At 41.7% G+C, this 16,268-nt stretch overlaps 1 protein-coding gene and 1 non-coding gene across 4 annotated transcripts in view; both read right to left on the bottom strand.

Annotated features, from left to right (window-relative positions):
• PLPP1 (phospholipid phosphatase 1) overlaps positions 1 to 16,268 on the bottom strand; it is a 62,725-nt gene that overhangs the window by 13,140 nt on the left and 33,317 nt on the right. Inside the window, exon 2 of one of the 3 annotated variants that reach the window (XM_066377686.1) lies at positions 14,911 to 15,065. The exons of the other annotated variants lie outside the window; for them this stretch is intronic. Within the exon in view, the coding sequence (XP_066233783.1) occupies positions 14,911 to 15,065 (155 nt within the window). The remainder of the gene's footprint in view (positions 1 to 14,910; positions 15,066 to 16,268) is intronic. 3 annotated transcript variants of the gene reach the window in all.
• Positions 8,500 to 8,602, bottom strand: LOC136390313 (U6 spliceosomal RNA). Its single transcript, XR_010748725.1, has one exon. It is a non-coding gene; the product is annotated as a U6 spliceosomal RNA (small nuclear RNA).

Here is a 16,268-nt window from a genome sequence, read left to right as displayed (position 1 = left end):
CTCAGCTAAATAGCTATGTGAGATGTGTGTATAGTTAATCTACCTTTTCTGTTAGGTGTATTATCTGTTAGGTATATATATATTTTCATTTGAAAATCTCCTTTTGTTTATTTACCACCGGGGAAAATTCCAAGTATGAAAGAGTCAATTTTGAAAATACATGTTGTCAAAAGATACTAGTGAATACCTAAAATATAATCATACTAATAAGACAATAAAAAGAGCCTGACCAGGAGGTGGCGCAGTGGATAGAGCATCGGACTGGGATGCTGAGGACCCAGGTTCAAGACCCCCGAAGTCGCCAGCTTGAGCGTGGGCTCATCTGGTTTGAGCAAAAAGCTCACCAGCTTGAGCCCAAGGTCGCTGGCTCAAGCAAGGGATTCCTCGGTCTGCTGAAGGCCCACGGTCAAGGCACATATGAGAAAGCAATTAATGAACAACTAAGGTGTCGCAATGCACAACAAAAAACTAATGATTGATGCTTCTCATCTCTCTGTTCCTGTCTGTCTGTCCCTATCCTTCTCTCTGGCATTGTCTCTGTAAAAAAAAAAAAAAAAAAAAAAAGACAGTAAAAAGAATATGCCAATGCCTTATTTCTGTTCCTTCTGCTTATATTTACAAGAGGATGAAACTCTGGGCACTGCTCTATATAGCAGCAATGAACACCTGGAAACCTACATTAAAAGCACAATACCATTTATAGTAGTTCAAACCTTTGAAATCCTTAGGTATAAACCTCACAAAATACGTACAGGATCTGTATGCTGAAAACCAAAGACCTAAAGAAAGACATGGGCTGAAAGACTGAACAAAGTCAATTCTCTCCAAACCTATGTACAACTTTATATAGTTCTTATAGAAATGCCAGCCAGACAGTTTGTGGACACATTCCTTCTAAAATTTATGTGGAAAAAGCAAGGAAATTAGACAGCTAAAACAGTTTTGGGGGAAAAAAATCAAGTTGGAGGAGTCCCACTCCCTGAATTTTGGGGAAAATGTCGCTACAGTTGATTTTTACACCACTCAATTTTAAGCTTCTCTAGCTAGACTTGACCATGCCATCCACAGATGCTACAGTCATCAGGACAGTGTGCGACATGAGGAAGAAAAGCCACAGTCACCGATGGAGTAGTACGAACAATGCAATGGAGAAAGGAGAACTTTTCAGCACATGATGTTGTAACAATGGGTCATCCATACACATGCACGTTCAAATAAACCTCAACATGAACCTCAGACTTTATACAAAACTTAACACAAAATGGATCATAGAGATAGAGTCTTTGTAACAGAGTTAGGCATAATATCTAATGTACTATCTATAAAAGAGAAAAATAGCCCGACCTGTGGTGGCACAGTGGATAAAGAGTCGACCTGGAATGCTGAGGTCACTGGTTCGAAACCCTGGACTTGCCTGGTCAAGGCACATATGGGAGTTGATGCTTCCTGCTCCTCTCCTCTTTCTCTCTTTCTCTCTCTCTCTCTCTCTTCTAAAATGAATAAATAAGGCTTAAAAATTTTTTTAAAATATATCAATGAACTCAATTCATCCCTGTTTCAAACCCAACCTCGTTATTTACTAGATGTAGGAACCCAGGGCAAGTGACCTCTTTGAGCAAAAAGTTTCTCATCTAGTAAAACAAACAAATAAACAAAAAATTGATTCATCAAAATTAAAAACCTATGCTCTAAAGATACTTTTAAGAGAATGAAAAGACTGGAAAAAATATACTTGCACATCACATATTCAACAAAAGATTGTATGTATATATCTAGAATAGATGAAGATCTTTCTAAACTCCACAGTAAAACAGAAAAATCAGAAAGCAAGCAGAAGAACATCAAGTGACCATCAGCAGCCACCAGAGAAAAGCACGCGAAGGCCCTACTGAGACATCACTACGGACCTAACAGAACGGCGGGAGTGAAACACCTGTGCTGGGAAGACGCAGAACAGCGGGTCCCACTACTCAGCCGCTGAGAGCAGGACGGCGCGGCCACTCTGGAAGACCATCTGCCAGTTTCTCACAAATCCCAATACACACTTAACAACAGACCCAGCACCTCGCTACTGAGTACCTGCCCTAGGAACATGAGAACTGACATTCACCCCAAAACATGTGGGCACTTTTCATAAGCTTCACTTGCAGCGGTCAAAAACTGCAAGTAATCAAGATTCACCTCAACAGACAAATGAACAAACTATGTTACATCCATGTAGGGAAATACTACTACTCAACAATAAAAAAGTTAACCAACTGCTGATATATGCAACAACCTGGACAGCTCTCAAGGGCATAAATCAGTTTTTGAAAAAGGCCAATTTCAAAAGGATATATACCGTGTGAATCCATTCATATAATATACGTGACAAAATTACAGTGATGGAGAGTAACTGGTGGTTGCTGAGGGTCTGGGTTTGGGGACAGTGTGACTATAAAGAAAAATGAGACAGTCTGTCAAGGGTGATGAACAGTTCTGAATCCTGATCGTGGTGATGGTCACACAAATCAACACATAACAGATTTCATAGACTTACACGCACACACCAAAAAGGCTGCATGCAAAACATTTGGTGAAATCTGAGTAAGGTCTAAATTTCAGTTAATAGTACCGATACTTTTACCACAGTTACATAAGACGCTGTTGTTGGGGGAAGCTGGGTTAAGGGCACCTGGGAACTTGGAACTATTTCTGTGACTTTTGTGTGAGTCTACCATTATTTCAAAATCAAAAGTGTTTAAATGTTTTTTAACTGCTGCTGACCACACACAATGAAGACCCATCGGGTTTAAAAACCGGGAGACTGCTGGATCTTACCAGGAGCCATTTCCAATAAGCGGGCAGAGAGAGAACTGAACACTGAACACTCAGCCTATGGTGGTGCATTAGGAAGTTATTAGAAAGCCCATCAAGTAGGACACAGCCATGGGAGGTCAACGCCCGAGATAGACAAAGAACAGGACTTTAAAGTAGAAAAGGGAACTGAGAACTTCGTATTATATTTGGAGAGGGGGAGGATCAACTTCTAAACTATACCAAGTACTGTAAGCCGCCAAGCATTCTTCTTGAGTTGACCTCAGATCCACAGAGAAGATAGAAAGCCCTAGCTGAGTAACAAAGACAGACAAGGAGACCATCAGGGAAAGAAATGCAAGCAAAGCACTTCACTCCCACTTGGGTGAATAAGTGCCGTGCCTTTCTTCAAAGCATGACACCAACGTGGTTTGCTGTAGGTGGAGTTCAACCAGCCAGCTCTGCGTAAGGACAAGCACAGACTTAGGGACAGGCGTGCAGCGGCACCAATGAAACATGCCCTCCCCTCGTAGCCTCCCGAGAACCGAGAAACACCCTTTCACTGCTAGAGAACACACCAGGGCAGACTAAGAGAGTTATACAAGGTCACACTGAATTTCAGGAGTGGAACCAAGAAACAGATTCTCAAAGTTTCAATCTGAAGGAGTCTAGATCAGAATTCAGAAATTCTTCCACAGCAGATGAAGTCAACCAGACAGGCAAGCGCCCCAGCAGGCTTTGGTGACTGGATCTCCGATCACCCTCCCCGATGTAAATCTCCACCACCCAGACGCACATTCAGAGCGGACAGAAGAAAACCAAAGAGCTAACAGGACGTACCCTCCTCCACCAGGGAATACTCCACCCTGAAGACAGGAGGGACTGTCCAAAGGAACAGGAACAACAGAGCAAGGCCGCGGTGGTGGGCTTAAACCCCCACTCAGCCTCTTGGTAGGGAAGAGAGAAACATCTACAACCTCCGAGAGGTGTCCTGACCAGAGAAGGAATCTGTAATGGTCACGCTTCCTACACAATAGACCACAAACCACAGAGAAATGTAGCCTTTCATCTACCACATACACAAAAATTCTAAAGCAAACAAGGGCCAACCAGGTTATCATACTTTCAAAGAGAATAAGCAGAATTCTAGGGTAAACAAAATTCGGGGCTCTTTCCCTCTCCCTGCCCAGCGACTTCCTTACAGGGCCCACTAAACAGCGAGTCTCCACTCCAGAAACTAATCTGCCGGTAAAATTACACAAGGATGTGTTCCCCCAAGCTACAGATAAGCTAATTGCACAGAAATCTTACTTTCTCCTCTCAAGTTCTGATATCCTCCAAAATGATACTTTTAGGTATACTGACCTAACAGATAAACACCCAAGTTTAAGAATGTATCTGACTGGCCCTGCCCGGGTTGCTCAGCAAATAAGAGTGTTGTCCCAGTGCTCTGAGGTCGCGGTTCAATTCCCTGGTCAGGGCACATATGAGAAGCAACCAATGAGTGCACAACTAAATTGAACTAAGTAGAACAGAGAGTTGATGCTTCTCTCTCTTTCCTCTTTTCCCTTCTGTCTTTCCTCCTTCCTTTCTCGCTCTCTCAAATCAATGGAAAAATTAAACATATATACATATATATCTGATTGAACACATGGGCATATTTAACTGAACACATGATTGGGCCACTAATGCTTCAAAACTCCCAAGTTTTCCACTGAGAAAATTAGGGAACCGCTAGATCCTTCCCCTGACTCTTCCTGCCCTTCCCATGACCTCTGCTTATAAGCCCCCCGGATAAAACAGGATCCCAAACTGGATCTCCCCACCCCTACCCAGCCCTCCCAGCCCAGACTTCTGGCAGGAGGTCACCTGATTAAAAAGTCATCTGCTGCGACCCACTCCAGCCACAGAGGCAGCAAGGCGGCCCCACCCCGGAGCTCTGAGCCTGGCGCTCTGAGCCAGTGCTGCCCACTCCCAGCCCGGGAACAGAGGCAGACACACAGACTGTTTCTTTCTGCGGTCATACTGCGTCCCACATCTATCACGCTGGGAACATTGGCTCATGACCTGGCAGTAAGGAAACTGCCAGGTTTAAGATTACTTCATTCTCGTTCTACATATGAAAGCTAGGAGATAACTGAGAAGAATGGCGAACTACTTAACATTCTAATTTAAAGATGGAGCCCAAAGGAACCTGGCTCCCTCAGAAGATTTAAGTGATTTTCCGGAGCCAGACGAGCGCCCCAAGCTACACACAGCTGTGGGGAAGTGCAAAGCTCCTCTGTGGCTGCTCTCCAGGACTCGTTTCGCCCCCACCTCAGTCACCCTGAGCAAGGAAGTGTTCATTCATATCCCTGCACGGCACCGCACATGCTGGTTTTAACGGCTCTCGACCATAAATGAGCTTCACACAAGCAGACCTCAGCTCATGCCTCGACCCACAGGGCTTGCTCCTCAACAAAAACTAAGTTGGGGATTTTCAAGTATTTGTGTAAAGTAACCACATACCATGGATAAAAAATTAAAGAATTTTCAATCAACTTTCATTCCAAGGCCTGTGATCTCTTATTCTAAGACCCAAAGCTCTCAAAATCCTAATAGTTCTTTCATAACATTTGGTGTCAAATCCAACCTGAACCCATCAAATGGCAAAAGTGACCATGAACAAAGGAGCAGCCCTAGGCCTTACACACCCACTTACTTTCACTTGTCCTGACTGTGTAGACATTAATACCTTCATTATGAGGGGCTGTCCTAGACTCTCCTGAGGGCATTACACAAGATATATAAATAAATGGTATCACCATTCAAAATTCCAAAGCCTTCTGGCTCCAAGAATTTTGGATAATGATCCAAGAACCTGTATTTAGATGAACCTTCACTATTAAAAGATGCTTCTAAGTTCAACCAGTTGTTTTTCAGAGAGCCAAAAAATTTTCAATGTATCAGGAGCCTAGTGCACAGTAAAACCTTAAACAGTGATGGCCCCTTACATAAGATGCGCTAAATACGTCCTCCACGTGTATTTTCTTAACACAGGGCCATGAGTAAGGGCCACAAGACTCTAGTTCCTTGTTTGTTGTTTCTCATTATAAAAACTGAAAACCGGGACTGAATTTGGAAGTACCATTGTGTTTCCCGAACTTAAGTCTTTGCTAGGTTGCCTTACAAATTAGAAGTTTATTCTTTGTATTAAACTGTCAACCAGTTTTGCACTTCTGTCCTTCAGTAGGAACCAATGATCTCAAGTCAAAACAAATACTCTTATAAATTGAGCTCACGAGTAAATAAATAATATGAATCACAACCCTGGAACTTTACTTTTTATATGCTATCAGGTCATCCAATTCCTAGCAATGAATATATAAATGGTCACTAACTGTGAGGGATAAGCATTTGTCGCAATCATCACTAACATTATTTAACCAAAGAGCATTGACATCTCACCAGATTTTGTGAGCAAATTTTTTTTAAAATTTTTAAAAAGGAACACATTTTATTTTTTAGAGCAGTTTTAGGTATGTATATATATATATATATGTTGAGCAGAAAGTAAAATGTACACTCTGTCCATCTGCCTATCCATCCATCTCTACACCCTCAACCCTGAATGATCCCTATTATAAACATCTCTCACCAGTATGATGTATTTGTTATAACTGAGGAACCAACAGTCACACATTGTTAACTAAACTCCATGGCTCACATCAGAACTCATTCTTTGTATCCCATAGCTCTATGAGTTCTGGCAGATACGTCATACCCTGCATCCACCATCACAGTATCACACAGCTTTGCTCCAATGCCCTGAAAATCCTGTCACCCAACTACTCACTCCCCATCCACCCTCCCTCTCACCCGTGATAACCACCAGTCTTTCCACGGCCTCCACAGCGCAGCCTTCTCCAGAGCATTGCAGAGTTGGAACCACACAGTATGAAGCCATTCACACTGGCTTCTTTCACTCAGCAAGCTACATTTAAGGGTCTTCTATGTCTTTTTACAGCTGGACGGCTCATTTCTTTTTAGTGGTAAATAATATTGCATTGTATGGATGGATGTACCATCGTTTATTCACTCAGCTACTGAAGGACATCTCAGTTGCTTCCAGGTTTTGGCAGTTATAAAGAAAGTTGTTAGAAACATCCATGTGCTGGTTTTTGTGTGTAAATCAGTTTTCAACTCATTTGGGTAAATACCTAGGAACATGACTGCTGGATCGTATGGTGTGACTATGTTTTGTTTTGAAATAAACTGCCAAACTGTCTTCCAAAGTGACTGCACCATCCTGCATTTCCACAGCACTGAGCGGGAGCCTCTGTTGCTCCACATCCTTGTAAGCACTTGTTGTTGTCAGGGTTCTGGATTTTAGCCAAAGAAGTGTGTAATAACTCATCACTGTTTTAATTTACAGCTGCCTAAAAAAATCTGATATTAGACATCTTTTCATATGTTTATCTGCCATCTGTATATCTTCTTTGGTGAGGTGTCTGTCCAGATCTTTCCCCCACTTTTTGACTGGGTTGTTTTCCTTCTTTCTTTTGTCTTAAAAAAAATACATACACACACACACACAAATACTGATCGACTTACGACTTATGCAACTTACGACCATTCAACTTTACGACCACAATCGCTAGCCACGACTGCTCTGCGTCTGGCAGCGCAAGCGTTGCCCAGCTGGGTATACGACAGTGCGGACCAGCTCCGGCAGCACTACCATCTCCACATGCACCATTTCAACTGTTATCCCAGATTCGGTACAGAAATTTGTGTTTTGTGTCTTGGATATTTTTCATCAAATCCCTCCCAAGATGTCTACCAAGAGGAAATTGTCTTTGCAAATATTAAACCAGTTGTACTGGTAATGCAGTGTCTTACTTAAACCTGACGAATGTAAAAATAAGAAACAAAATGGTGTAGAGATGATACAAATGGCATAAAATGAACAAAGAAAATTATGATATATAATAATGAAATAAAATTATGATAAAATATGACTTAAAGATTTTTATAACATCAGTTCACAGTACTGTACATATAGCCTACTCAACTTACAACCAAATCATGTTACGACCGATCTGTCAGAACCAATCATGGCCGTAAGTCGAGCACTAGCTGTATATATATATGGTCTACCAAAAAGTTCTGTCCGTTTTTGGAATAAAACAAAATACAAATTTTTCTTACCGTCAATAAACTTTATTAAATAATATAATTGTCATTATTATTAATGATTTCTTGCCAGCGTGAGGGCAATTTGTATATCCCATTTTTAAAAATGTTTTATCTTTTGATGCAAAAATTGAACCAGTGCTTGTTTGATACCTTCTTTATTTTTGAATTTTTTGCCCTTCAAAAAATTTTATAAGGACAAAAACAAGTGATAGTCGGAGGGTGCTAAGTCCAGGGAATATGGTGGATGCGACAGACATGCTTCTGTAGCATTTCTTCCTTGTTGAAATTCGTAAAAATTACAGTGGCGTAAATGAACTTTATCAGTAGCCATGGGTACACTATCACTTCACACATAAGACTAATGTGAATCAACTTTGTTTTAGTTAATTTGCTACGTTAGTATATATACATTAAGTGATAAAAATAGAGAGGCACACACGCACCAAATAAACATGTACTTACGTGTCTAAACTTGTGATAGAAACGGACAGAACTTTCCAGTAGACCTTATACACACACACACATACATATATGAAACACTTCAAGAACTTGTGCATCATCCTCACTCAGGGGCCGTGCTAATCTGCTCTTCATTGTTCTAATTTTTGTACGTGTGCTGCCGAAGCAAGCGTAGTCTGTTTTTCTTCCTGTCACATTTCACGAGTTCGCTGTATTTTCTGGATACAGATCCTTTGCTGGATACCTGTTCCATAATGATTTCCACTTCACATGTAGTAGTTTCCCATTAAATTTTCTCCGAGGCTCACTGAACACCTGTTCCATACAAAGCACAGTGGCAGGCATTAAGGACACAGTGGGGAGCGGACGGGACGTCCTGTCCCCACCCCAGCGGAGCTTACTGCCTTTTGCCTGCTGGGGTGAGATGTGGAAAAGGCAGCATAGCAACTATATATGTTGACATGGAAACGAAACCTGGAACAAGGCACATCCTAGAGTGAGGGACTTTTTTTTTTTAACAGAGACAGAGAGAAAGAGTCAGATAGGGACAGACAGACAGGAACAGAGAGAGATGAGAAGCATCAATCATCAGTTTCTTGTTGCAACACCTTAGTTGTTCATTGATTGCTTTCTCATATGTGCCTTGACCATGGGCCTTCAGCAGACCAAGTAACCCCTTGCTCGAGCCGGCAACATTGGGTCCAAGCTGATGAGCTTTGCTCAAACCAGATGAACCCGTGCTTAAGCTGGTGATCTCAGGGTCTCAAACCTGGGTCTTCCGCATCCCAGTCTGATGCTCTATCCACTGCGCCACCGCCTGGTCAGGTGTGAGGGGGACTTTAATAGACAAGAACTTCAACAACAAGACAGAATAGGATTTCAAGTAACTCATATGTTTGAATAAACTTAGGGTAAAGGTTTTTTGCACATTAAGACAGGTTTACATAGAGTTCCTCTATCATGAGCTAACAGCTTAATATACAATATATACTTACAATAAAATTCATCATTAACGAAATAGTGACACAGACTCTCTGTGACCAAACTTTAGTTAAACCTCTTGAGTCCTCTCCTCAAGTGGGCTCCAACCTTGACCTTGCTGGGCCTGTCCTTGCTGGACCTGCATAGCCCCGTCTTAGCAAGAATCCCCCAAACTTGTGGTGAGCCTATGAAGTGAGGGCAGTCTTGTGGGGAAGGGCTCATGAGAAGCCCCTGGTTTATAACCATTTGGTCAGAGTGCGGATGGCCTAGGAACCCTCAAACTTGCAGCTGACAAAGTGAGGGCAGTCTTGTTGCAGACCATGACCTTGAACCTGTGGATTCTGACACTAACTCAGGTGGTCAGCAACAAAACTGGATCATAGCACATTGCCATCTGCACACAAATCTTCTGCCAGGAAGCAGTATGAGTACCCACAGGGCCTCGTGTCCACAGACTGCTCACACTCCTAAAGACAAGTCAGACACATGGGGTCACTCAAGTCTTGACTTTGACTTATTGTGCATTCTCAAAAGAGCGCTACCTAAAATAAATAAATAAATAAAAAGAGCGCTACCTAAATCTTTTCTCTTGGCACATTCTTGGAGACAGACAAAACTAAGCCCACACCTAGGACAGTTAGCTCTGGAACAATGACGTGAAAGTGGGTAGTGTAGCTAAGACAGTTAGTTATGCTTCACATTTATCAGAATGAAAATGGGATAATTTCTACTAGGCATTTAAAATTTTAAAGACTTCCTTATTTGAAAAACAGTGCATATTCATGGGAGGAGGAAAAATGTAAAGCAACAAAGTGAAAACACTCTCCTTTACTAAAAACCCCACTATTTAGACAGAACCACCTCATTACTCTTCTCCTTCCCACCCCCACTTACTATGTTACAGAAGTCTTTCCAGGTCAGTAAATATCAGCAGAAATAATAAAACAGGTATCATAGTATTTCATCACTGGGGTAAATCCTAAACAGTCCCCAACAGCGGAACGAATTTACTTCCAATCTTAGGCTAGAAAAAATAATTCTGAAATGAAAAACCTTATAACTAACCTCTGCATGAAATGATTATTTCCATGGGATAAACTGCTTACAGTATGATTTCTAGACCCAACGATGTCTTCCTCCTGATGTGAATGCATCCCCCGGCCTACTTAGCGTGTGCGAGTTCTCATTCTCCACCAGGACGGGCTGGAGAAGTTCACCTCGCGCCAGGGCACCAGGCTAAACAGCCCTCAGTGTGGTTCTAAAATGAACTTGTTTCATTTCTTTTTTTTTTTTTTTTTTTTTTTTTTTCCTGAAGCTGGAAACGGGGAGAGACAGTCAGATAAACTCCCACATGCGCCCGACCGGGATCCACCCGGCACGCCCACCAGGGGCGATGCTCTGCCCACCAGGGGGCGATGCTCTGCCCCTCCGGGGCGTCGCTCTGCCATGACCAGAGCCACTCTAGTGCCTGGGGCAGAGGCCAAGGAGCCATCCCCAGCGCCCGGGCCATCTTTGCTCCAATGGAGCCTTGGCTGCGGGAGAGGAAGAGAGAGACAGAGAGGAAGGAGGGCGGGGGGGTGGGGGGTGGAGAAGCAAATGGGCGCTTCTCCTATGTGCCCTGGCCGGGAATCGAACCCGGGTCCCCCGCACGCCAGGCCAATGCTCTACTGCTGAACCAACCGGCCAGGGCCAACTTGTTTCATTTCTTAAGAATGCTGTATCTTTTTTTTTGTTTGTTTTTTTACAATTTTTTGGCAAATTTTTTCTTTCACTGACCCCTTTCTGTTCACGTCCTCCACCCACGTTGCTTTGAGGGATCTGTTTCTCACAGTTTATAAAAGTATTTATATACAAAGAGATTAATAAGCCTTTCTCACATATATCCATTCCCAGCTTGTCACTGTGCAGTTTAGGTCACTGTAAATAACACTGTGTCTCCTTAGGAGTTTTGTAAGTTGGTCATAAATAAATAAATAAATAAAATTTAAAATTAGCTATACTATTCAATATATTATGTAAGGCTAAACATTTTTACAAAAAGGCTGTATTGTAGAATAATAAAGACCTAAGAAAAGCAACTACTCATAGTCAACGTAAAATAACCTCTTAAACACAGAAATGTTTTCTATTCCCAAACTATATACATTTTAAACTCTCGAAAAAGTATACTCAGTCATTGCAATATACGGATTTAGCTTTTTTGTTACTATGATAGTGTCGCATATAAATTTAAGCTTTCATCTTCCTTAGAAATGTAAAATGTATAAAAGTGAATGTACAAGAAACTGCAGAGGGAAAAGGTAAACCTACATAAAGCCAAAAATGGAGGGAAAATATTCAGTGTGAAATAAAAAGTGGATCCTTAACCCCTCTCCCAAATTAACCAAAAACATAAAAATCTAGTTTTCTCAATGATGCATCTTTTTTGATTAGCTGAAGAAAGAGTAGAGAATGTATTTTTTTAAAAAAGGAATATGGACCTCAAATTGTAAAAATAAAGTCACTGATTTAAAATGTTGTATCATACAAATTCTTTATCCTCATCATCAAATTACAAAGTATTGTGTATAACATTACATCAAACATAAATCACTTTATAGAAACTGTCTTCTACATCTGACGTTACATATAAACTACTAAAACAAACAAATCTACCCGAGGAATTGGCAAGAATCCCTTCACATTAGTCCACATGATCAGCACACTTAAGTCTTAGAAACTGGCCAAATAATACTACTTCTTTTAATATAAATACGTTTTCATTAAAAAGAATCTTTCCATATCATCTCTTTCCAATAGCAACCCCGTGGAAGTATAAACTCAAAGATTCATATCATCTTTTTTTCTACTACTTTTTGAAAATTTAGTTGAATTTTTCTTAACTTAAGCTTTAAGCTGTTTGATATTTATAACTCAAAAATGTCTGTTATAATAATAAGCAAAAAACAAGGCACAAAACTGAATTGCAGTGTCCTCATAATGATGTAAGAAACTTCCCCACTAAAGGAATAGTATCAAACTTTTTTTTATACAAAAACATGTTTTTTTATTAATAAAACATAAAGTTTTATTAATTTTAATGGGTGACATCAATAAATCAGGGGACATATATTCAAAGAAAACATGTCCAGGTTATCTTGTCATTCAATTATGTTGCATACCCATCACCCAAAGTCAGATTGTCCTCCGTCACCTTCTATCTAGTTTTCTTTGTGCCCCTCCTCTCCCCCTTCCCCTCTCCCTCCTTCCCTCCCCCCCCCCCATAACCACCACACTCTTGTCCATGTCTCTTAGTCTCGTTTTTATGTCCCACCAATGTATGGAATCATGCAGTTCTTGTTTTTTTCTGATTTACTTATTTCACTCTGTATAATGTTATCAATATCCCACCTTTTTGTTGTAGATGATCTGATGTCATCATAGTATCAAACTTTTAACAGTAGCCTGACCTGTGGTGGCGAAGTGGTAACTGTCGACCTGGAATGCTGAAGTAACCAGTTTGAAACCCTGGGCTTGCCGGGTCAAGGCACAAACCAGAAGCAACTACTACAAGTTGATGTTCCCTGCTCTTCCACTCACCACCCCCTCCCATACACACATCTTTCTCTCTTCTATCTCTCAAATCAACAATAAAATCTTTGGGGGAAAAAATGTTAGCAATAGTTGTCTTCTGGTAGAAGAACTAAGGGTGATTTCTCCTTCCTTTTTCCTTTATAAAATATTTTCTTAAATCCATTAATAAATGTTTATTATTTTTATAATTTAGCATTTTTTAGAAAAAGATGAAATGTACCAAATCATATAACTAAAAGTCACTTTGTGATCCTCAAGCAATCATCTCCTTAAATACAGGGGTCGTTTTAAAAAATACTTTATCTGGCAGCCCTGGCCGGTTGGCTCAGTGTTATAGCATTGGCCCAGTGTGTGGATGTCCTGGGTTCCATTCCCAGTCAGGACACACAAGAGAAGTGCCCATCTGCTTCTCCATCCCTCCCCCTCTCGCTTCTCTCTCTTTCTTTCTCCTACAGCCATGGCTCAATTGGAGCGAGTTGGCCCTAGGGGCTGAGGATTGGTCCATGACCTCCACCTCAGACACTAAGAAGAGCTTGGTTGCTGAGCAAAGGAGCTACTCCTCAGATGGGCCAAGCATTGCCTCATAGTGGGCTTGCCGGATAGATCCTGTTTGGGGCACACGCGGGAGTCTGTCTCTGCCTCCAGACCTCTCACTGAATAAAACAACAACAAAAACTTCATCTGGCAATAGCTAGTCAAAATAATGGCCAGAACAAGTGCCTATACTTCACACACGTGCAGTGACGCTGCCTGGGACGTCTAAGTGGCAGGGCTGTCCACTTTCCCGCAGAGCTTCGTAAGCTGGCAGCTAAAATACCCGTTACCAGTCACAGTGGACTCTCTGAGTAGGGAAAAGTACGTATCTCCTTTCCCAGACTCTCCTCCCCTTTTAGGCCATGAAAGTGGTTATAATTACATTAGAATGTACATGCTATACATGGGAATATTTAAAATGTCTTGGAACCTAACAAAATCCAAGTCCTTTTTACCTTCAGCATATACTGTGCTAAATTAAAGACCATCCAAAAAAAAATCAATAAACTAGAAAACCAGAGAACTAGGTCATTATTCTTAGGCAATCTGGGGGCAAAACAGGGAAAGAAAAGCTGCCTGCCCTCCTGTGGAAACGCTCCTGAGGGTGTAAAGACACAAATTTTAAGTCAACTGCCTGGGGGGGACAACTGAGAAGAGACAGGAGGTCCAAGGAGATACAGCAAAACCTGCTGCGCTCCAGGGCGCAAGGAGGTAAGCCCTGCCCTGGCTGCTTCTCCTTGGCATCCAGGTCAGAGAGATACAGGCTGGGCTCAGGACCCGGAGCCAAGGGCAAAGGCACAAGATCTTAACCTACTGGTGAACCTAACTGGAAGGAAACTGCCCAGTCCTCTAAAACAATAAACCCTCATGTGTCCTGCACACGGAGGACACACCTGCAGGACAGGGACACAGGTCTGACACACTCTTGGGGTTATATTTGCATAGGTATAGGTCGCCTTTCTGCTGAGTAGTTTCCTCAAGTTTGATACACAGATCTGCTTCCTTGATTACTGCCTCAATGTCCATTAAACAACATGATAAAACAAGCACAGGCTTAGCTTTATCATATTGCTTATCAAGCATAAAACAGCCTGCTGGGTCTGAGCAAGCATCTTCACTTGGATACAGAAAGGAGCTGGTCTGAATAACTTTGCTGAACCCTTCAAAACCATTCCGTACTTCTCCGTGATGACGTGCAGTTGTTTCGGGGAGCATCCCCTTTGACCTGGGGAAATCGCCCTGATTGAGGCAGCGGTCAGATCCCTCAACCACTCAGCACACCGACACCGCTGCGCACGGGCTGGGCTGTGTTTCCCCCCCACCCCAACTCCACACGTCATCCAACCGCCAGCACAACACCCCCGTCCTACTACTCGTTCATTTACTTACAGACAAAAGGGGTAAACCGAGCCCCACCACGCTGAGCATAATGGATGTGACGGTACTGTCATGGTACGGATACTGGATGCTGTTGTCTTTACAGAAAAAGCCCCTCTGAAATGGATATATTTGGCCCAAATTTAGAACAGCCATAGGCATGGAAGCTGTTGGGGAAGGGAGAAAAAAGATACACATGGTTACAGTCAATCTGCTCGTCAGGAAGTCAAGTCTGGGGGGGGGGGGGGGTTGCAAATTCAAACACAGTTGCCCTTTCTGAAAAAAGTATCCCTCTCCCCAGGCCCCCAGTGTGAAGATGGAGGCGGCCAGCGGCAGGGGCTTGTCGACGCCAGCCCACGGCTACCAAGGACAAGTCCGCTTACTTGCACTGGCCTCTGATTTCAGAGACAATCGATAAAATACCCCGGGAAGAGGGCAACACTGGCCCATGGAAAAGTCAAGTTGAGCAAACGGCAAGATGTTGCATTTTATATTTTGTAACATTCATTTTTTAATGGAATGCTTAGTATCTTAAATTTATGTTCAAGAAAAACAACAACTTGGTAAATACAATGAATAATCATAGCATCTTAATAGCCAAATGTAGTTAAGGAGGGGAGAAGATACAAAATTTTGTTTCACATTAAAATTTTAAATTAATAGGGTTAGAAAACAAAAGAAATCTTAAGTATATTTGCTAACAAAAGCAGAAAGAAACAAGCCCTTTACATTCCAAAGACAAACTAAAAATGGCAAGCCTCCAAAATCACAAGTTATACGGGAAAAGTTTTCATCTGAAAATTTTCAACCAAATAAAATAAAAGACCAAAGAAAAATTGAATAACTTCAATTACTGGCTTCTTAACATATTCAAATTCATCATGCTTTTAAGGCTTTGTTTTAAACAATTTAAACATTCAAGCATCTACTCACTATATATACTCAACCCTAGGTCAGGGCACTCACAACAGACACATTAGTGTGACACATTAGTGTAAGACAAATACTAGGTTCAGGAGCCTATACGTGTAGAAACAGAAAGCATACTCAGCAAACTGTTCAGAAAATACCAAAGTGTATTTGGGGGAGATGATGAAATTGTTCTGGATGTGGATTGTAATTCCACAGTTCTAAGCATCTGTCAAAACTCAAAGAACTGCACAACAAAAAAGTGAATTGTGTTGTATGTAAAATTTAAAAGAAAAACCATAAAGACAATGGTGACTAATTTCTAAAACAAGAACAAAGGTCCTATAGGGATTCAGAGGTCAACCTGAACCATAGTGAGAAAAAAAGAAAAGGCAACTGAGTTGAACTTGAATCAGCAGGTAACCCTGGGCAGCAGGGAGGGCCAAGGGACAGCCTTCGGT

The sequence above is a fragment of the Saccopteryx leptura genome, chromosome 1, assembly GCF_036850995.1.
Source record: "Saccopteryx leptura isolate mSacLep1 chromosome 1, mSacLep1_pri_phased_curated, whole genome shotgun sequence".
In the NCBI taxonomy this organism is placed as follows: Eukaryota; Metazoa; Chordata; class Mammalia; order Chiroptera; family Emballonuridae; genus Saccopteryx; species Saccopteryx leptura.
This window is presented reverse-complemented; position numbering and strand designations above follow the sequence as displayed.